The sequence below is a fragment of the Cololabis saira genome, chromosome 8, assembly GCF_033807715.1.
Source record: "Cololabis saira isolate AMF1-May2022 chromosome 8, fColSai1.1, whole genome shotgun sequence".
Taxonomy (NCBI): domain Eukaryota; kingdom Metazoa; phylum Chordata; class Actinopteri; order Beloniformes; family Belonidae; genus Cololabis; species Cololabis saira.
In genome coordinates, this window is record NC_084594.1 from 24,226,151 (window position 1) to 24,247,950 (window position 21,800).

Sequence of the window (21,800 nt, forward strand, 5' to 3'; positions counted from 1 at the left end):
CTTCCTGTGCCGGCTTTTATATACTCGCCATAACCAAGATCGTTATTTTAAGAAGCTGCAGGTTTTTTTGATACCGATTATCATATCAAGGCAACTTTTTTTCATTAAACTCGTCTGTTTACATGCAAACACGTGTATATACTCTATGTACAAAGGCACCCACACACCAGCAAAGATTAACACGCAGTGTGTTAATAACAGAGAAAAATGTATTAATTCATTCATTCTTTGCACAAAACGAACTTGCACCACTCTTTAGCCTCTGCCACATGCTTTGGTTTACACCAGGTTTGAAGCTAATTGCATCGAGTGAAGAGAACAATGGAATATGAAATGGCATAAATTGGCCTCAGTTGGTTGATCTTAATATCCATTCCATTATGGAGGGTCCACTCGGTTCTCCAGAGCCTCCTTCTACTCTACTTACTCAGATGATTGATCGCTTTGCCACGACTTCTTAGGGATTTTGTTTTACAGTTAATGCTCAGCAGTATTTGACTTTGGCCTGAAAGAATTTATTTTCCTCAGCTCCAATCCTCCTTCCTGGAGATTTCCATGGTAATCAGAAAAGTTAATATTTGAATTAATACATGCAAAGGTCAGCACGTTGGAGCAAGTCATTTAAATAAAGCTCAAGATTTCCTTTTCCATAAAATTTACAGCAGATTAAAAGTGGTGTATTACCTTAAACAAACCGCATGAATATGGTGATGTTTGATAACAATCAAGCTGCCGTTGGGAGTTGTGTTTGTTGTGTATATTTCTCCATCCTTTATCAGGAAGCCATCTGGCCAGTGAACTGGACACATGGACATGCTATTGGATGGTGTGAAAAGAATGGGGGTTGGCTGGGTCATTGTCTTTGAGGAAAGGTCAGAGGTTACAGCCCTTTGACAACACATGTCAAGGCCTGGCTCACACACCTTGCATCTTTTGAATGAGAGTCTGCAGCGTCCTGTCTGCAATCTGCCCTGATCTGCAAATTAGGCAAACAGTTAAATGACCAAATGCTGAACCTGATGCAAAATAGATCACCAGGACGATCCGCGGGTCTCATTCCGTCTTCAGACCAAGCAAACGCCATTTAAAAAAAACAAACACTTTAACCTCAATTTAAAACTTCCACAATCATGAGCGTGCTGGGACAACGATAATCCTCTGAGCAGCGACTTCTGACTGCAGCAGCCTCCCCGTACACCACATGGAGAGGGAGTCTAGACAGATGATACGAGCAGACAAGGCAACCTGTCTCTTATTAATAAAACACTCTGACATTGGAGAGAGAGGCTGTGGCAGACCGATAACATTGTGTCTTCGTTTTCACGGGGAAGCCGAGCCAAATGCTGCCCGAGAGTCCCGGTCCGGCCTTTCAGCAGCTTGGCCTGTCAGGCTGATGTATGGGAGAGCGCTGGTGAGCAGCTCCCCGAGGACCGGGCCTGTCTGCTAACTGGGACACGACTGACAGTGAACCACAGCAAATATGCACCGCCCCCTCCGCCAATCTGCCTCCATGATGCTCAGGCCCTGCGTGCAGTTTATCACACGTACTCTAAAAGACTGTCAGTACCAGGCCCAACATTTTAAAGATATATGTGACTCACAGGTGATACATCAGGAGCTGCTGGCTGCAGTTAGGAAGACATAAACCACAAGTGCAATTTGAAAAACATTATATATGTGTCATAGATAACAGCGAAGGTCAGAATAGCGCTTTCATGACCCTTGAAATACAAATATTTTCAAGGCACTTCTTCCTGTAGTTATTTCAGCTATGTTTCCTACTTTTTTAGAACGATTACCCAGCACTCTCTGCATGAGACATCTCCTGGCTTCCGCTCAGAACTGAGCAGCGCCATGGTGATGCATACAGAGATCCACTCATTATCAGAGTCCCACATAACAGCCGCTCTGTGAGGAAGAAACAGCCACCTCGTCTCCTGGCCGCAAAACATCTCTGAAACATAGTCAGCCACAACCCCCTCCTCTCTCTCGCTCTCTCACTCACACACACGCATAAAATACACATTTCCATATTCCAAACCTCATTAAAACTCCCCCCCCTTCCCCACCTCATGGCACCAGATCCCACTGCCCCCCCTCACCTCTCTCACACTTGCGAAATATATCATTGACTTCATTCATCATAATGCCGATGCCCTTGGGTAACCCTATAAGGGGGGTTTGGCAGGGAGGGGGAGCTTCAGATGATGAGATAGATGCTCAGGGACATTGGACTGACTTCACCTATTTTTGACATGCATGAGGTGATTCTTGGTCCATTAGCAGACCATAAGTTGTTAGCAGAACTTGGAATGGATGCAATGAACCCAAGAAGAAATGGGCAAGCCCAATAAGAAGGAAGTCAACGCTATGCCCCAAAATGCAGAAATTGTTGGGAGCTTGAAGCTGTTAGAATATCCACATTCCCCAAAAAGACATAGAAAATACTTACACTGCAAAAACTCAAAATCTTACCAGGAGTATTTTTCTTATTTCTAGTTAAAATGTCAAATTTTTAGTCAAAAAAATCTCATTACACTTAAGACCAGAGTCATTACCAGAGAAATTACTTATTTGACAATTTTCACCTGTTTCAAGTAAATTTTCACTTGAAATAAGTAGAAAAATCTGCCAGTGGGACAAGATTTATCTTCTCATTACAAGCAAAAAAATCTTGTTCCACTGGCAGATTTTTTCTACTTATTTTAAGTGAAAAACTACTTGAAACAGGTGAAAATTGTTGTTTTTTCCAGTAATGATTGTTTTAAGTGTAATGAGATTTTTCTGACTAAAAATTAGACATTTTAACTAGAAATAAATATTCTTGTTAAGATTTTTGAGTTTTTGCAGTGTATTAGGAAAAGCAAACCTAAAAGCAAAAGCAAAAAAATCTTGTTACACTGGCAGATTTTTTTCTACTTATTTTCAGTGAAAAACTACTTGAAACAAGTGAAAATTATTGTTTTTTCCAGTGATGATTGTTTTAAGTGTAATGAGATTTTTCTGACTAAAAATTAGACATTTTAACTAGAAATAAGACAAATATTCTTGTTAAGATTTTGAGTTTTTGCAGTGTATTAGGAAAAGCAAACCTAAAAAAAAAAAAACTTACTCTGCAGGATTTATTGGACAGTTTCCCCGTCAGATCATATTTTCCTTTCAACTCTTTGAGGAGTTGCTCCAGGTGACCTTTCTCCTCCTGGTCGTTGTAGTCCGGGTCCAGGAGCACGTAAACCCGCCAGTTGGAGGAGTCGAAGCCCCAGTGGACAGTCCGGTTCTCCAGCCTCTTGTGACTGTGCACCACAAACTTGTGCGGGGGGAACATAAGTCTACAGTCCATGCACTGGATGCAGGCTGCCGCCGGGTTCCCGTACAGTTCCGGGACAAACAGGCCTTTGCACCGGCCGAAACATTCGTGATACACTTTAAAGCTCTTCTCCGTCCGCTCCAGCTCCAGCGAGCCCGACTCCTTGTTGCAGCGGGGCGGGTAGGAGCCGCCGTAGATCAGCGCGTTGCAGAGCCGCTCCGCGTCCGTCTGCGTGATGAGCCCGCAGGACGGCGCGGAGAAGGGCAGGATGCCCACCACTTTGAGGATCTCCAGCTGGTCCGCCGTGCAGCGGGAGCAGTAGATGTGCAGGTCGTCGCACACCGAGTTGATCTGCTGCAGGGAGAAGTCCCGCAGCACGCTGTTGAGGATCTGCGGCAGACACAGCCGCTTCTCCCCGCCGACCACGAAGCAGGAGACGGGCTCCCGCTCCAGCACCGTCTCGCAGCGCTCCGTGGAGCGGTCGGAGGGGATGAAAAGTGGCCCGGACATCACCGGCGGGGTCTGGGTGGGCAGGGACAGCAGGATCTCCGCGGATTTCCCACCACTACCGTCATCTTTCCCGGAGAAGAGCGCGTCCTGGGGCCAGCGGGCGGAGAACGCCGCCGGCCCGCCGAGGGAGCGCATGGAGCTCAGGTGGAACTGCTTCAGAGTTTGCTGAAGTCCGGGATGGGGCTGGAAGCTGGTGCCGTCCATGTTTTTTTTTTTTTTGTATTCAGTTCGGGAAAAGAAATCTAAAAAAAAAAAAAAAACTCAAAATGAAAGCAAGAGACGGGCTTATTATCCTCCTCAGCATCCGGCGACGCGCTCAGCAACGCGCATTATTTCCATGTCTGCGGAGGAGAAGCTTCCCAGGCAGCGCGTCCATTCAGAAAACTGAAAGCTGCTGAAAAATCATGGGAACGGACTCAAATAAAGTCGTCAACTCGTAAACTCAACACACACACATAAAAAAAAATTATCCAACGTACAATCAGCCACTATAGCTGCGTTTCGGCGCTCAGGCTGTGGTTTTACGCACTCCTAATGTGCGCCCGGTTTGAGCTCGGTCTCTGTCTGGTGTAACTCCGTCTGTCTCCCCGCTCAGCCCGTGTGTGTGTGAGTCTCTTCCTCTCTCTCTGTTTGTTTGTGTCTGGTTCAGTCATTGAATCCCAGCCAGGAATGTGACTGACTCCCCGGGCTGGCTCTTCCCTCAGCAGAGGTTCCTCCCTCCGCTACAGGGCAGCTGCACACTGGAAAAAAGATCCCTCTCTAAACCGAGGCGAGGGTGGAGCTCTGGAAAATGAAGTTATTAATGAAAGTATGGTTGGAAAAATGGGAAAATAAAAGCAAAAAAAAACTTACAAGTTCTCTTGTGTACTTTTGCTCTACACATATCTGCTGTACGACGGAGTATTAGGGCCAAACAAAAAAACAAAAAAAGGAAATTACGAGAATAAAGTCATAATGTAATGAGAATAAAGTCGTAAAACTACGAGAATAAAGTCACAATATTACGAGAATAAAGTCGTAAAATTACGAGAATAAAGTCATAATATTACGATAATAAAGTCGTAAAATTACGAGAATAATACGAGAATAAAGTCTTAATATTACGAGAATAAAGTCATAATCTTACGAGAATAAAGTCGTAATATTACGAGAATAAAGTCATAATATTACGAGAATAAAGTCGTAAAATTACGAGAATAATACGAGAATAAAGTCTTAATATAACGAGAATAAAGTCATAATCTTACGATAATAAAGTCGTAAAATTACGAGAATAAAGTCATAATATTACGAGAATAAAGTCATAATATTACGAGAATAAAGTCATAATATTACGATAATAAAGTCGTAAAATTACGAGAATAAAGTCATAATATTACGAGAATAAAGTCGTAATATATTATAAATATAACTTCACAAGATGCTCAATATTCCTCATTTTAACACAGGGAGAAGAAGTTCTTTCTGTTAGAGTTCTCATAAATTATATTCTCATAATATTACGACTTTATTCTCGCAACATTACGACTTTATTCTCGTAATGTTACGACTTTATTCTCATAATATTACGACTTTATTCTCGCAACATTACGACTTTATTCTCGTAATATTACGACTTTATTCTCATAATATTACGACTTTATTCTCGTAATGTTACGACTTTATTCTCATAATATTACGACTTTATTCTCGCAACATTACGACTTTATTCTCATAATATTACGACTTTATTCTCGCAACATTACGACTTTATTCTCGCAACATTACGACTTTATTCTCGTAATGTTACGACTTTATTCTATTACGACTTTATTCTCGCAACATTACGACTTTATTCTCATTATATTATGACTTTATTCTCGTAATTTCCAATGTTTTTTGTCTTAGTTTGGCCCTAATACTCCGTCGTACTGCTGTCCTGCTGTTGCAGAAACTATTTTGAACACACCTCAGATTCACATGCATGAATGAAAGCAGAAGTATGCGCGAGTGTCTATTAATGCTTGAATTATGGTTCTACGTTAAATCGACGCAGAAATTCTTCAGTAACTTTCAGGTTTAAATGGTGCCAGCTTGTCAGAGGAACTTGTACAGTTGTATTATAGTTATATATAATTGTAACTACACTGCTGGGCCTACATTTATAAATAAATATTGCTCCATCCATTCATTTTCTCTACCCGCTTTATCCTTTGCAGGGTCACGGGGGTCTGCTGGAGCCTATCCCAGCTCATCACAGGCGAGATGCAGGACAGGTCACCCTTGACAGGTCGCCAGTCCATCGCAGGGCCACATAAATACACAGACAACCAGACATACTCACACTCACACCTACGGGCAATTTCAAAACATCAGTTAACCTAGTATGCATGTTTTTGTACTGTGGGAGGAAACCGGAGTACCCGGAGGCAAACCTAGCAAGCAGAGGGAGGACAAACTCCACACAGAAAGACCCTCACCGGGCCAGGGATTCAAACTGGGAACCTTCTTGCTGTGAGGCAACAGTGCTAACCACCAAGCTGCCCTATAAATAAATATATGACATTAAATTAGAAAAGGAGTGAGTAATATTTTTAAACTGGTATAGCATAAATTGAGTATCTTGCCACCTCTTAAAGTCAAGTTTATTTATAAAGCACATTTCACATTACGAGCATGGACTCAATGTGTCAATGTGTGTTAAAGAGGACATATTAGAAAGAAATTAATTTTCTGTGCATCAGAGCATATACTTGGGTGTCGGGTGTGACAAGCGAAGGAAAAACTCCAACATAAAATAACCCTGTCTCCATTTTAGGGGCTGAGTAAATCTGAATATATGCCATTTAATTAGCTGTTCAGATTTGCAGGGAACTGTGATGTCACAGACCAGACAGATCAGACAGGAATTATCCAGCTTAACTCCACATCATTCTGCATCTGCTGTACTTCTGAAATAATCGCAAAGCTGTGATATAGGCCCTCTTCAGACCTGACATTAACATGGGTCCTGACAAATCTCAAGTGGCCAGCATTAACACTCAGGTGTTTTTACCCGGTATTAAAATGTGTACCCATATGGCAGCAGGACCTTTCTGTGTGGAGTTTGCATGTTCTCCCCGTGCTTGCATGGGTTTCCTCCGGGTACTCCGGTTTCCTCCCACAGTCCAAAAACATGCATGCTAGGTAAATTGATCATTCTAAATTGCCCGTAGGTGTGAGTGTGAGTGTGTCTGGTTGTTTGTGGGGGACTGCAGGTGGAAACTAGCATCTCTGCTAAATGTAGTGTGCATTAATATGCATTGTCCCGTCTAAATAAACTTTGAAATGAATCTTGAGTGAACAGATCTGACCTCTCTCCATATGCAAATAAATGTGCAACATAATTTTTTGGATTGCAAACGCCAAATGTGATGGGGTTTTTATTTTAAATGCTAAAGGCAACTGCTGAAAACAACTAGGTATCACTCTCAGAAAAAAAAGTCAGAGGAAGAGCCACCAGAAACGTTCAATCCCCCCCCCCCCCCAACGTCATTCAGCAAAAAGATATATGATTATGGTGTATACAATACAAGGAAAGTTTCACCGCAGATATCAGAATGAAAAAGATCTTTACTGCTGTTATTCATGCACAAAATTAAGTAAGCCGTGCTGATGATGTTAGTTTATTAAGGGGTCCCTGAATCTGACCCAATAAGTGTTTGTGTTTAGACTGCAGATATGGACTCAGGTTCTCAGACCACCTCCAAATATGTACTGAGCGATCAGATTTCCATCCGTCTTCTAATGTGTTCAAACCTTGCATTAGCCTGTTGTAATCAGATTTCCTAGGACTCATTTTAGTGTCAGCTCTGAATGGGATCACAGATTATAAAAGGAGCGTATTGCCAGGAAGAAAGGGGGGAAGGGGAATGGTGTGGCTCACTCCACCTCCTGAAATGCAGTGGAAAAGATCATGTGGTCTCAGGAGTCGAGACATAGCCTGTTCCAGAGTGATGGGTGCATCAGGGCAAGAAAGTTAGTTCAACAAGTAATCTGGTCATCACACCTAACATCTCCCATACAGGCCTGTTGGACCAGTGTTATGATGTGAGGCTGCCTCATGTGGTCAGGTTTAGGTTCAACCATGAATTCAGCCTGGCATGATTTTAACACATCTCTTGTCTACCAGAGCTCAGCTGCAGCCGGGGCGCCGTACAGTTCCGGGACAAACAGGCCTTTGCACCGGCCGAAACATTCGCGATACACTTTAAAGCTCTTCTCCGTCCGCTCCAGCTCCAGGGAGCCCGACTCCTTGTTGCAGCGAGGCGGGTACACTGTCACTGATCCCTCTGAGAATCTTTGGGATGTCCTGGTGAAGTCTTCACCACACAGTACCTGTCCCATAATCAATATGGTTTATTGGCAAATAATGAATACAACCCTGGACAGAAATAAAGGCGGTGACACTGTGCAAGCTCACCAAAATGGTGACATGGTAACATACAGTAATTAAAGATACAAGCAACCAAAGAAAATTGGTTTTGGCTGTTTGTGTAATTTAACTTATATACCCTTGCTGATTAACACCTGTATGGATCGTATGTGCACTGGCAAAAGGTGAAAATTGGCCTCATGCCACCATCATCAGTGTTACCGGTACATATTTATAAAGCCATAAACCATAAAATGTTCAAAAGTGCAAAACAGGTTTTCTGATACATTCAGGCCTTCACTTTTATGTGTTTAAAAGGACAAATTGCTCAAATTTATTGGACTGTGTAAACAATACCTTACTTTACTTTTTATGTGAGCGTGTGAATATGAACATTTGTTGCATAAGTTGTAAATGTGCATGAAACAGAACTCCAACAAGGTTAGATGTTTGATTAGTGAATATTTTCTTTTTCTAATTATCAAATATACTCAAATGCAAGCAAGTCCTGGTAATAATCTTAAAGGTTGGGTATGATGAATAAAAATAAACATAAAAAAATGTCTCTTTGCTCCCTGATTAGGTATGATGAACAATTTATGCTTATGTAGAGCAAAACAAAATATACAAAAAAACAAAACATTGATTTAATGTAGCAATGACACATTTTCCATCAATTTCACTTTGGCCATTTCACATTTTTAATCACTAGAGGGTGCTAAATGTAAATCAAATCATTCAAAGTGCAAACAGACACTCATGCAAATTTATTTTGACAAATTATGTTGTGATGACAGAACATAGAAAAGAAAAGAAACTCAACTGCAAGATTTTATTATCTAAAAATTAAAAAACAGCATCTGTCTTTTGCTAAATAAATACAGATCTTGTGAAACTCACAGCACACACGAAAACTGAAGAATTATTGTTTATCATGAAGCTTTTCCTTGTCCTGCCACATATTGTGTTAAATAAATCCATTACCTTTTAGTGATCTCAACATTGGCATAATACATTGAATAAATAAAGTGTTTTCATTTTTCAACAAAAACATTCAATGTCATCAGATTTTAAATGAAACAAGAAAAAAACAAACATGCATTTACCACTATTTCACAAATATTACAATAAAAAGTTATTTGGACATATAAACATTTATAAAAGCTCTATTAAGCAACGCATTCAGGTAATTTCAGACATACAGTTAATGTCTGTTTTTAAAAAAAAGGCTCTATTCTTTTAATACCCGTGTCAATCACATAATCCAAACCATTTTCTTTAAGATGACGACTTTACAAACACTCAAAAAAACCGAACATGAGGCTAATCATCCTTGAATCTAGGCTTCATTGCATCCATGTTAAATACATTAGGAATGTTTGTACATGTGATATTTTATTTTACTTCAACTTTACATCACAAGCTATACATTTGATTGTCTGCTAAACAAAAATGAAACGCTGTCCTTTTTTTTTTTTTTTTGGAAACTTTGGGCAGGAAATTTTAAAACACAACAATGAAAAGACAACCAGAAACCTCTCAAACCTCTTTAAACTGCTCCGTTTACACGGAACCAAAAACGCAGTGAGACCCAATAAATAATCCAATTATAAGCTTCAGTGACAAAAGAACAAAACCTCTAATTGATGGGTTTTCATTTCAACAGTGTGTGCACAGCTTCCTTTATGTTATTTAATATCGCTTTTGAAAACAGGCTTTCAGATGATGCAAGTCCTTAAAAATTCGTTCCATATTTCCATACATTTTGATCAGGAATGGGTCCTACGATATGATATTACCCTACTGGAGTTCAGGCATCTTATTTTCATACTGCGGAGGTGGAGTGATGGGTTCAATGGTCACTGGGTTCTGTGTGGGGGTGCGGATCTGGAGGCGGAAGTCCTTGAGGTGCAGTTTGTCCGACTTTATTCTCCTCACTCGGAGGGGCCGCAGCAAGCGGCTGGCCCGACTGCTGCTACGTGTGGGCAAGCTGGGGTTCGGCGAGAGGCCGGCGGACTCGGCGGCCGGTTGAACCGGAGCCGGTGGGGGATCGTTAAGAGGGGTGTCCTCTGTGGAGTCGTTCCTGGGTTCCCTTCCCTCATTTTCCACAGCGGCTATAATGTCCTCGTAGGACGGCAGCTGCGAGCCGTTCCGCTGAAGGTTGCTCTGGCGGACGGGGTAGTCACCGCTGCCAACAACCTCCTCGTAGCTCGGCACGTTGTATGCAGCTGGATCTTCATCTCTGGGAAGGAACGCAAGATGTGACATCCAGTGGGAGAAGCATTGTAAACAAATCAAATACAAAAATCTTTAATATGGATGTGCAAATGTTTATCAGCATAAGGGTTACATGGATAAAGGAAGCCAGGAAACTCAGCAGGGATGAGGTCTGCTACAATTCCTCTGTGGGTTTGTGACTACGAATAACCCCTTTGCAGTCAGATATGATCAAATGATCCCTTGTTGTGATTGAATGCCTAAAAAAAAAAAAAAAGAGAGAGACTACAGCCTCCGTTTGGGGGCCTCTCCAGTTCTTAAAGTACAGAGTGTAACCACCGGCAAGGCCACACGAGTCCTAAGGACAGGTGTCAAATTGTGCAACAGTTCAAGATGACTGCAGAGCTCGGGGAGGGTGCCACTATCAGAGATATGGAAGTGACTAATGTTTTCAAATATTCATAGCTTAAAATCAACAACATTTAGGCCCTGTTTACACGTAGCAAAAACTGTGGTGTTTTCATGCGTTTTGGCCGTTCGTTTACACGAAAACGAAGCTCAAAGACACCAAAAACGATCATTTCTGAAAACTCTGGCCAAAGTGGAGATTTGCAAAAACTCTGTCTTCACGTTTGCTTGTAAACAGAGGGAAACGGACATTTAGGCTTCGGAACGTCACATTATGCGACAGAAACGTCACCAGCATTATGTGTGCGACCTGTGTTTACAATTTGTTGGGCTACTGTAGTTACTCGTGTCACTTGTTGATGTTTTTTTCCAGGATTCCAATTGGCTAGCATGACTTTATGCTTCTCGTTACACTGCCGCCTGTAGGTTTGGCAGGCTCATAGCACCTTAACAGCGTATTTATGCGGGTTCATGTAAATTATGGTATTTTTCAAAACGTAGAGGGGGAAATATCCGTTTTCGTAAATACCCAGCAAATATCCGTTTTTGTAAATACCCAGCTATGTGTAAATGTGGCCTTAATTTGAGGAAGTATTTGGGTGTGAAAGCAGAAACTACTTACGGCTGTTCTTCCCCTGCCACATGGGCCATGAAGGTGCCTCCGCTCCTCTGAGGCTGGTCACTTCTGTTTTGAGTTCTCCTCTTGCTCCTTACACCGAGACAAATAGACAGGAGCAACAATACCACCCCAACTCCGACGAGGACCAACGCCACCGACGAGGACTTCATACGATCTTCGTCCTGGTTGTCGTTGTCATCCGACGTTACTGTTGAGTTGCCTGACGGAGAAGTAGGGGTGCTCTTGGAATCCTCTTCATCCCCAGGTATCACGGTCCACACTATCATGACAATCCCCAGGGCGATGAGTCCCACTCCCAGAGCACACAGGGCATAGTGCGCACCTGAGCCTGTAGCCTCCGAGGTGGATGATCTGCTGGGATGGTTGTTGCCACCGCATATCCTCCGACTGGAACACATCCCTGCAGGACAAACTGAGAGAGAATTTTTTTTTTTACAAAATACTCTTCCTGCATTCAATGCATGTTTGTCTTTTCAAACACGGATGTTGTTATGTTGGTAGCCTCTTCCAATTAGCAACAGACAAGCTAAATAAACAACTTTACTTTACTGCACCAAATATACAGATATAATCTTAAAAACAGGAATGGCGCTCAGACAGCCTCATTTTTGAGTGAGTGAGTGAGTGAGCAAGAGACGAAACAGGTGTAAGAAAACAACTGCGATGGCTCGCCCATACATGTCCAAGTATGACAAACATGCCTGAGACACTTTAAAGGAGGACTGACTCTCTGGAGTCATAGAGCTAAAAAAGCTATAAAGAGAGTACAAATCATAAAATAAAAAACAAAAAGATCAGTCGTGTTCAAAGGCTGATAAAGAAGTTAAGGATTCGTGGTTCTGTTGATGAAGACCCAGTTAGGTAGACCAAAGATTTCAGTCTCAACTGCCAGGAAAACTGGACTTTAGGTAAAGAAAACCCAATAATGTACTTGAATTGAAACGGGCCTCTCTGTAAAGAAGTGGTGCAACTGGTTGAAGCAGTTCAAGCAGAAGGGGGCTGAATCGTTAAGTAGTCACAACTAAGCCAGTAACCACACCGTTCTCTAAGGACTAACCAGCAAATAAATGTACCTCAAAATATCAATACAGAGACTCAAAGAGAATTTAGTCAAAATCATTGGCGAGATTAATGCAGAATGTTATTAGCGAATATTAGGAGGACACATTTACATGCATCCATCCAATTCTGCACGTTGTACACACATGGACTTTTTTTCTTCAGATATTCACTTTTCACTGCTGTCATTTTATTTGTGTAGTTTACCTTAATAATAACGGTTCCTAAACAATTTCTGTTTTGTAAAAATGTGCAATTAGGGAATTCATTGAAAACTACTTTTTTTTTGTTTTTAATCTTTGCTGGTTTCAAGGTAAACTTTTCCTTTTAATCTGAACCTTATTGTACACTTTTATTCCCTGTATATATTATTGCATTCTATACATATGCATTCTTCTCCATAAGCTCATCATACAATTCAATTCAGCTTTATTTAGCCCCAAATCTCTACTATGGTATGTACTAGTGTACTAGTGTCATGTTAAGGCTGTAGAAACATAAAAACAAAACAAAAACAAACCCCCCCTCCAATTTAGGGCGAAATATTCGGTAGATCCAGACTCCGGAAGGGCGGCCATATGATCCAGTGGTTGACACGTAAATACTAACTTTCCCTTCTATAGTATGCAATTTTGTTATATTATATTTCCATTTTAATGTCATATTTCTTGTTCAGGGTACTGATAAGTATAGTGGTTAAGTTGGGAGGCTGATGTGAAGCCTGAGTGAGGTGAAGCAGAGTATTTTACTATTGATTCGCTTTTTTTTTTTTTTTTTAAAGATGAAGTGTTATTCATTTACGGCCTGGAACCACAAGTTAGAATTCTCTTTTTAAAACCGGTTGGATGGATGGATGGATGGTTGGATGGATGGATGGATGGATGGATGGATGGATGGATGGATGGATGGACAGACAATACTGGCCGGATCAACTAACCCTAAATGTAAGATATTTGCTACAGGTTTTTAAATTTGCAGCAATTAAACAGTTACTTAAAAAATCCTCTCTTGAATCAGACATTTTAGCTAATTATAGACCAATTTCCAATCTTACATTTATATCTAAAATCCTGGAAAAGGTAGTTGCAAGCCAGTTATTATTTGTGTAGAAATTATCTCTAGAATGCATCATAGCACAGAAACAGCGCTGGTTCGAGTCACATATCACCTTCTTATAGTGTCAGATTAGTGTCCATACTAGTTCTACTGGACCTCAGTGCTGCTTTTGACCCTGTAGATCAGCATTTTACTGCACAGGTTAGGGCAGGGTGTTGGGATTAAAGAGACAGCTCTAGGTTGGTTTAAATCATATCTACCTAGCAGATTCCAGTTTGTTCATGATGTTCCCTCAATACAGATGAGGGCCTACTACGGTGTCCCGTAGCGTTCAGTGCTAGTAGGGGTGGGCAAAAATATCGATATGGCAATATATCGCAATACTTTGCTGGCCAATTCGATATCAATATTCACAATTTGAATAAATCGATTTTAAAGATTTTTTTTTTCTTCAAATAATAAAACATGTTTCAGACGGGTTGTAAATCTAATACAACTTCATTGTATACATGGACTTCAATAATATTGTTAAATGTTAATTTAATATAAGTAAATAATATGAAAAACATATGCAAATATGTTGTAACTTTAGCTTGTATAGTTACAATAGAAAAGCATTGATAATTTAATTACATTGTTTTTACTCAGTTTGTCCTATGAATTATCACTATAATCTCATGTACCTGCAACTCAGATTTTAAGATGCATAATGCCTTTACAGTTTTCAGCGAACTATGTGTAATATCGCAATACATTGCAAAATTGGGATATTGCAATACCGTATCGTATTGCGACTCAAGTATCGTGATGTCTATCGTATCGTGAAGTCCTTGGCAATACCCACCCCTAAGTGCTAGGGCCAGTCTTGTTCAGTTTATACATACATTAGGAAGTATTATCCAGAAACAATGTATTCATTTTCATTGCTAGCTGATGATATGCAGCTGTATTTGTCTACCAAGCCAAATGAAACAGAACCGTTAGCCAAATTTCAGGCATGTCTTGAGGACATTAAGGATGTTCACTAACATTTTGCTTCTAAATTCTGATAAAACAGAGGTTATTGTTTTTGGACTCAAACGAAGGGATTAGATGGTGTTGCGATGGCCTCCCCTACTACTGTGAAAAACCTGTGTGTTATTTATTTATTTTAATCATGATTTGTCATTTAAACAGCATATTAATAACATTGTGTTTTTCCATCTCTGTAATATTGCAAAGATTAGGAACATCCTCTCCCGGAGTGATGCTGAAGAACTAATTCACACATTTGTATCTTTTAGACTAGATTACTGCAATGTGTTATTAGGATGTCCAAGTAATTCGCTGAATAGGCTCCAACTGATCCTAAATGCAGCAGCGTGAGTGCTTATAGGAATCAACAAGAGAGAGCATGTTTCTCCAGTGTTAGCTTCACTCCAGTGAAACCCCGGTAAACTCAAAATCCAAATCAAAAAGTGAATTATTTGAATTTAAAGTCCAAAATGGCCTAGCTCCGCAAAATTTGCAATACCTGATGTGATGTGAGTGCCTTATGTTCCTAATAGAGCTCTCTGTTCTCAGTGTGCCGGTTTACTCGTAGTTAGAGTACCCAAATGCAGGTTTGGAGGATGGGCCTTCTGCTATCAGGCACCATTACCATGGAACCAACTTCCAATTTGGGTTAATGAGGCTGACCCACCTACACCTCCACCTTTAAAACCAAACTCAAGCTGTTTCTGTTTAGTAAACCCTATAGTTAGTGTAAACTCTAGTGTGCTAGGGCCAGTAGTCATAAGGCGCATCTCCATTAGCAGGAGTTCAGGGTAAATCTGAACATGGCTAAATTCTAACAGGGCTGACCGTCTCCTCGGCCCCCACCACATGGCGTGTCTCTGTACACTGTAGTGCCGCACAAGAACCTGTGTCTGGAAAAATACCACAGCCGACCATGAAGTGGTGGTAATGCACATTTTTTGCTGTTCGCAAACGGCCAGCAGCATAAAACGAGATGAAAAAGAAGAATGCAGCAGAAGAAGAAACACAAACAATGGATGCTACTTGTGTTTTTCTTTTAAACATACACCACTGTCATAGCAATTGAGATTAAAAGAAACCCCTGCCAGCCCTCTATGGTGTTATATGGCAACGAGACCTGAACCGACTCGTCAGTCCATCTATTGTTTTTTTCTTGTAATCTCCATCTTCATGAACTCGCAGCAAAACATCTCTGGTTCAAATCCTTAAATGATTTGTGGTCACATGATTTATGTTTACGTGAGAGTGCTGAAGGTAATTTAGATCAGCAGAGACCCCCCTCCCCCGCCAGGAGGTTTCTGTTGGCCAAGCGGAGTACTACAGGGCTATTTTTCACCAGGTTCCCGAGGTTCATGAAGGCCTTTTACGGGGCTGGTCCTGGTAATGGAGAAACACACAAACAGTCCGGCCCCAGAAAAATCTACCCCAAACTCCCGCTAGTAGAAACACACCTACAGGTATAGCTGCAGCTACAGGACAAGACTATAGCAGGCTCATCTAAACATAGCGTTGTCGTAGATATACTGCTATAGATCTACGCTGCAGGGGGACACCAATATGATCCACTGAGCGGTACCCTCACCCCTTTTGCTCTCCTCTTCTTCTCCTCTTTCTTTTCTAAAGCTCTATCCTCAGTTATTAATTAGAAGTCTCATAACCATAATTGCACTCCATTGTTCATGTAGTTTGTTGCACTGGTCTGTCCCCTCCTCTTTCTCTTTTATACACGTTTGCAGTCCAGAGCTTCCAGAGGTGCATGCTGACCTGCGGTCCCACACTCTGACCACCTCAGTGTATGCTGTGTACAATTGTTTATATAGTTGTCTCCGTAGTACACCAACTAACCATGTATCAGTAATAATACAATTAAATTTCAATTCAAATGTACTTATATAGCATGTATTACAACACAAGTTGCCTGTAGTTGCTTTTAAGAGACCCAGAAAATGACCTCCGAGCAATTATTACATAAAAAAATGGAAGGTAAAAACTCCCATCTTGGGAGAAAGGAAAAAAAAAAAGCCTTTAAGAGGGAAGAAACCTTGCATAGGACCTGGCTCATAAGGGGGGACCCTCCTGCGGAAGATCAGGTGGGTAGAGCAGGAAAAGGGAGATAGAAAGAGAGAATGAAGAGCAGAAAGAGAGAGGAGAGTCAGTACAGACACACTGCCAAAGGTGCAAAAGACAAGATATGTCAGTATTAAAGGGAAAGTTCAGTTTTTTACAACCTGGACCTTATTTCTGGCATTTTTTATGGTCGTATACTCACCCAGAAAAGTTTGGTGTCATTTGGAGTCCTTCGGAAGATATTAGGAGTTTTGTGCGAGCCGCTTCTCCATATAATGGTAGCGAATGGGGGCACAGCGGGACACAGACGATGCAGCGTCTAAATAACACATGATTGCCGCGAAACTCGTTCATTTCTTTTATGAATCACTAGATCTGCTTCTGCGCGGGTCAGAGGTCTTGTTTACAAACTGATTTCCTTGTTACACACACAGCCCCGGATGTAGACAACAGGTCCTGGAAGCAGATCTAGTGATTCATAAAAGAAATGAACGAGTTTCACGGCAATGATTTGTTATTTAGACGCTGTATCGTCTGTGTCCCGCTGTGCCCCCATTCTCTACCATTATATGGAGAAGCGGCTCGCACAAAACTCCTAATATCTTCCGAAGGACTCCAAATGACACCAAACTTTTCTGGGTGAGTATACGACCATAAAAAATGCCAGAAATAAGGTCCAGGTTGTAAAAAACTGAACTTTCCCTTTAACTATCTGTGAGCAGGAGACTAAGAGTTCCAATTACAGTACAATTACTGATACATGGTTGGTGTACTACAGGGAGGGATGACAGACAGACAGACAGACAGACAGACAGACAGACAGACAGACAGACAGACAGACAGACAGACAGACAGACAGACAGACAGACAGACGGCAGTACATAATATGTTGGAAGTTGGAAGAATGTGGGGCAATACTATAGATAATGTAAGTATACAACATGTGAGCATTTATGAATAAATCTCATGGTAATGACCTGACAAAATTCTAGTTATTCTCTCTGCATTTCTCCCTAATCAGTTCAAAAAGTGGTTAAAGGTTAAATCAATGTCATGTATTACAACCTTTTTTCCTGAAATTTTTCTGAAATCTCAAGGAGGATTTCCAATTCCTTTTGACAACCATTTAGAGGGGGGTGTATTAGGCTAATTATGCAAATATAGACAGCTTTTGTTACCACCCCACACCTGGCTCCCCAGGAGGGTCTTAATCCTTAAAACTTTGAGGCCTGATTTCTCACAAAACTAGTTTGGGGAATGCCAACATTCAGATGGTCACATCCAGTACTCGAGTAAAGGGGGGAAGAGGGGGGATGGCATCCCCCCTGAAATAAAAACAGTCAAAAGTGTAAGTGTAATGAGATTTTTTTTGACTGAAAATGAGACATTTTAACTACAATTAAGACAAATATTCTGGTTAGGATTTTGAGTTTTTGCAGTGATCCATTTTACTTATCCTGTGAAGGACAGAGGCATATTGATAAGTTCATAAAAATGTTTTTTATTTTTGTGTTTTGATGTAAGCCCAGTGGATATTTAAAGCTTACAGAAGGCTGCATTTACAGTAACTGCTGCTGGTTTGGTCAGTGCTATTTTGTATTATTTGTAATATTTTCAGATTTTGTAAACCGTTTCATTTGTTTTCAACAATTTGCACTTGAATAAAATGGACTTGACTTTAGAGGATTCATATATTAATTTACAGTGTTTTGTGGGGTTTTGTTTTGAATTGTAATAGATGAATCCCCAATAGATTTAAAAGTATCATGAGTATCAAGTTACACTGGAGTGATCCCAGTGGGAAAATTAATCCTCTGCATTTGACTCTAACTATTATACGGCAGCCCAAGACCAACTCCAAATCTGAGGTGCCTTGTTCAAGAGCAATGACAGAAGTATCTGACACCTAACATCTATAAAATGAATATTGTTTTAGGAGTACAATAATTATCTTTGTGCTTTAATAATAATCAAAAGGGTTCACAGTTGGTCTCCCACCCTCTGCGCTGTCGTCAGCACAAATTATCTGTCCGCATATGATAAAATCTGATTTTCTTTTTACAACTCGAGTACTGGTCACATCCTCTTCAATTATTTTCAGATTCCCATGTGTTAGACATCGTTGGAAAGCTTATAAATTAGACTTTCATAATCTGTAAATAACTCAAAATGACCCTCGGGAGAATTGTTCCTGGTTTTTCCACAGCTGGACACATATAGTAATATGTACATAAAACTCTCAGTTGTCCTGCTCACAGATAATTAATACTAATATAGCTTGTCTTTTGTACCTTTGACAATATACCTGTATCTCTCCTCTCTCTAATCTTCCTTTTCCTGCTCTACCCGGCCGGCCTGCATCAGGAGGGTCCCCCCTTATGATCCAGGTCCTGCTCAAGGACTCTTCCCTCCTAAAAGGGAGTTTTTCCTTGCCAATGTTTGGCTTAAGGTTTTTCTCCCACTAGGGGAGTTTTTACCGGCTATTGTTTCTGTAATAATTGCTCAGGAGTCATGTTCTGGGTTTCTGAAAAGTGCAGAGAGACAACTTGTATTATAACAGACACTATATAAATGAAATTGAATTGAACTGAAAGGTGTGCTGGAACTGGAAGCTTGACTAGCCATATTCATTCACTTTGCAAAAAATCTTATCTTGTAAAACAGGTCTTGTACCCCTCCTACTCATAGCCATTTCCACCAGTACAGAATTTACCAAACCAATCGCAGCAGGGCAGCGGCGGGCTTCATGCAGCAACTCATGCACAGTGTTGTTCGAGAAATGCTATTTAAAAACGACCAAGATGGTTTATACTAATCCTTAACGGCACAAGGTATTCCTAGGAAACCAACCAACTGCCAATCACCAGTATTCCTACTTCACTGTACATCATTTTCAATGTCTTTTCCTTTCCTTGTCTGTCAGTCCGTCAACATCACATCTTTCATCCCACCGATTGGTTGCATGTCAATGGCATCTAGAGGTAGTGTTTGTTCTGTGTTTGTTGCATTTGATAATAATGTCACATTAAATACAATAACTTTATCAATGCAACTATAAAGTTCTTAGCTTAAGTCATGTTGAATGACTGATCTGCACTATATAATAATGACTAATATTATATACATTTTAAGGAGTATTCCCTGACATGGGATACTAGATTTGGTACATGGAGGGATGAAACACATCATTTGCTAATACTAATTTTAATATGAATATTCAAATCATAGTAAATAAAACATGCTTTGATACTGAAATACAAAAAGAACATTACAGCATCCTATGTTTGTAAATTCCCCTGCTTCATATTTAATAAGTTGCCCGCTTAAAGCCTGTATAGAGGGTGTGGTGTGTCTCATTCACCACCAGTACATTTGCAGCAGAGAATGACACACCCTGAAAAAAAAAACAATAAAAAATCTAACCTTGATTAGTACTTTATATTCTGTTTGCACCACTCACTCACTCATCCATCCATCCATCCATCCATCCATCCATCCATCCATCCATCCATCCATCCATCCATCCATCCATCCATCCATCCATCCATCCATCCATCCATCCATCCATCCATCCATCCATCCAAAATTTGCAGCTGCTCTAAAATACAGCCTTGTAACTAGCCAGATTGAGGTATCTGCACTGGCTTCTTGTTTAATTTAGGGTTGATTTTAAAACATTATTATTTGTATTATTTATATTATTGATATGATATTATGTCTTACAAGAGGATTAGGGCCACTGAAAAAAACATTCTGAGAAAAAAGAGAAGAGAAAATTCTTACTTTATTCTCAGAATTCTGAGAAGAAAGTAGGGAGGATTTTTTTCTAAAAAAAAAACAAAGAAAAAAAACCACAAACAGAATTCTGCCTTTTTTTAGAAATAAAAAAAAATTCTATTTCTTTTTTGTTTTAAGTTTCTGAAAAAGTCAGAATTCTGACTTTTTTCTCAGAATTCCATTTTTGTTTCTTCAGTCGCCCTAATCCTCTTCCATAATGTCCAATGCATTTCCTATGCTTTATATTTTGTTCTGTGAACTACTTTAAATGTGCTATGTAAATCAAGTTACCTTGATTCAAAACAGTCAATTTTGCAGTTAAATTTGTTCCCATAACCGCTTCCTATGAATTACAAGCTGAAGCAATTGCCATTTATATTACAGCAAGGAAAAGTGACTAACAACACAACTGCAATCATTTCCGTCGCGAGCCATCGTGCAGCCAGTGTTTGACTTTTTGTAAAGCAGGAAGGGACTGCGCGGGTTTCCCATTAGACGAGCCCGTCACCACTATGGCACTTTTATCCGCTCAAAAATAAGGTTGAACATCTTAGAACCGTGCAAGGAAACTTTTAAAACTCCTCTACGGGCGGTGCTGTAACTGCTCATAGCATTTAAATGGTTTGGTGATCCGAAAAAGGCCTTACCTTTCCGCTGCTCAGTGTCCAAGGACTTCCCTATTCATCGATGAGTTACCTGAACCACGCAGGTGCTTTCAGGAAGATCACAGGGGAAAGAGGAAGAAGGCGTAACACGCAACAACTCAGTCCCCCTCTCCACAGTTTTTTTTTCCTTTTTAATTTTATTTATTTAATTTCAAAAACGGGATTATTTCCCTCAGTGGAATCCCTCATTAGATAATAATGAAGGTGAGAATAACTTTGAACAGATTCCAGAGTGAAAACTCCTCTCTGCTGGTTTCGTCCTCTTGGTCCTAGCGCCGCATATGTAAACGCCCCCAAGGACAAGCCTGCATAGTGGTTTATATTAGTAAATAATTAATTGTGTTATGGGAAATATTATGGTTAACCTTATAGTAAGATGTCATCATTTACTGTGAATTTAATTTGAACAATTCTTTAGAAAAGGAAATCTTGTCATTCTTTGGGGGCCAAAAGCAAAGGAGAATTATGTAATACAGTATTTAGTGAAACATAAATCCTATCTGCTTTTGCTGCTAATGTGCATCAGAGCCAGTGTTCAGTTTGTCCATTCAGGGCCTCTGTAAAAACATGCGGTGCGTCCGAAATGCCATACTAAACAGTATATACTAAAAAGTATACTTAAGTTCGGCACACTTTTGAGTAAATATCAGTAGTATGCATTCATTCGGACGTACTATTCAGAGC

General features: G+C 40.4%; 2 protein-coding genes across 2 annotated transcripts in view; both read right to left on the reverse strand.

Moving 5' to 3' along the window:
- skib (v-ski avian sarcoma viral oncogene homolog b) overlaps positions 1-4,465 on the reverse strand; it is a 40,067-nt gene extending 35,602 nt beyond the window's left edge. The window contains exon 1 of the mRNA XM_061727361.1: positions 3,113-4,465. Coding sequence (XP_061583345.1) covers positions 3,113-4,021 — 909 coding nt within the window. The 5' untranslated portion in view covers positions 4,022-4,465. The remainder of the gene's footprint in view (positions 1-3,112) is intronic.
- Positions 4,466-8,841: 4,376 nt separating this feature from the next.
- Positions 8,842-21,323, reverse strand: tmem51b (transmembrane protein 51b). Its single transcript, XM_061728542.1, has 3 exons — positions 21,099-21,323; positions 11,458-11,887; positions 8,842-10,452 (listed from the first exon to the last, which is right to left on the reverse strand). The coding sequence occupies exons 2-3, from the start codon at positions 11,871-11,873 to the stop codon at positions 10,011-10,013; spliced, it is 858 nt and encodes a 285-aa protein (XP_061584526.1). The 5' UTR covers positions 11,874-11,887; positions 21,099-21,323; the 3' UTR covers positions 8,842-10,010.
- Between the last annotated feature and the right edge of the window lie 477 nt (positions 21,324-21,800).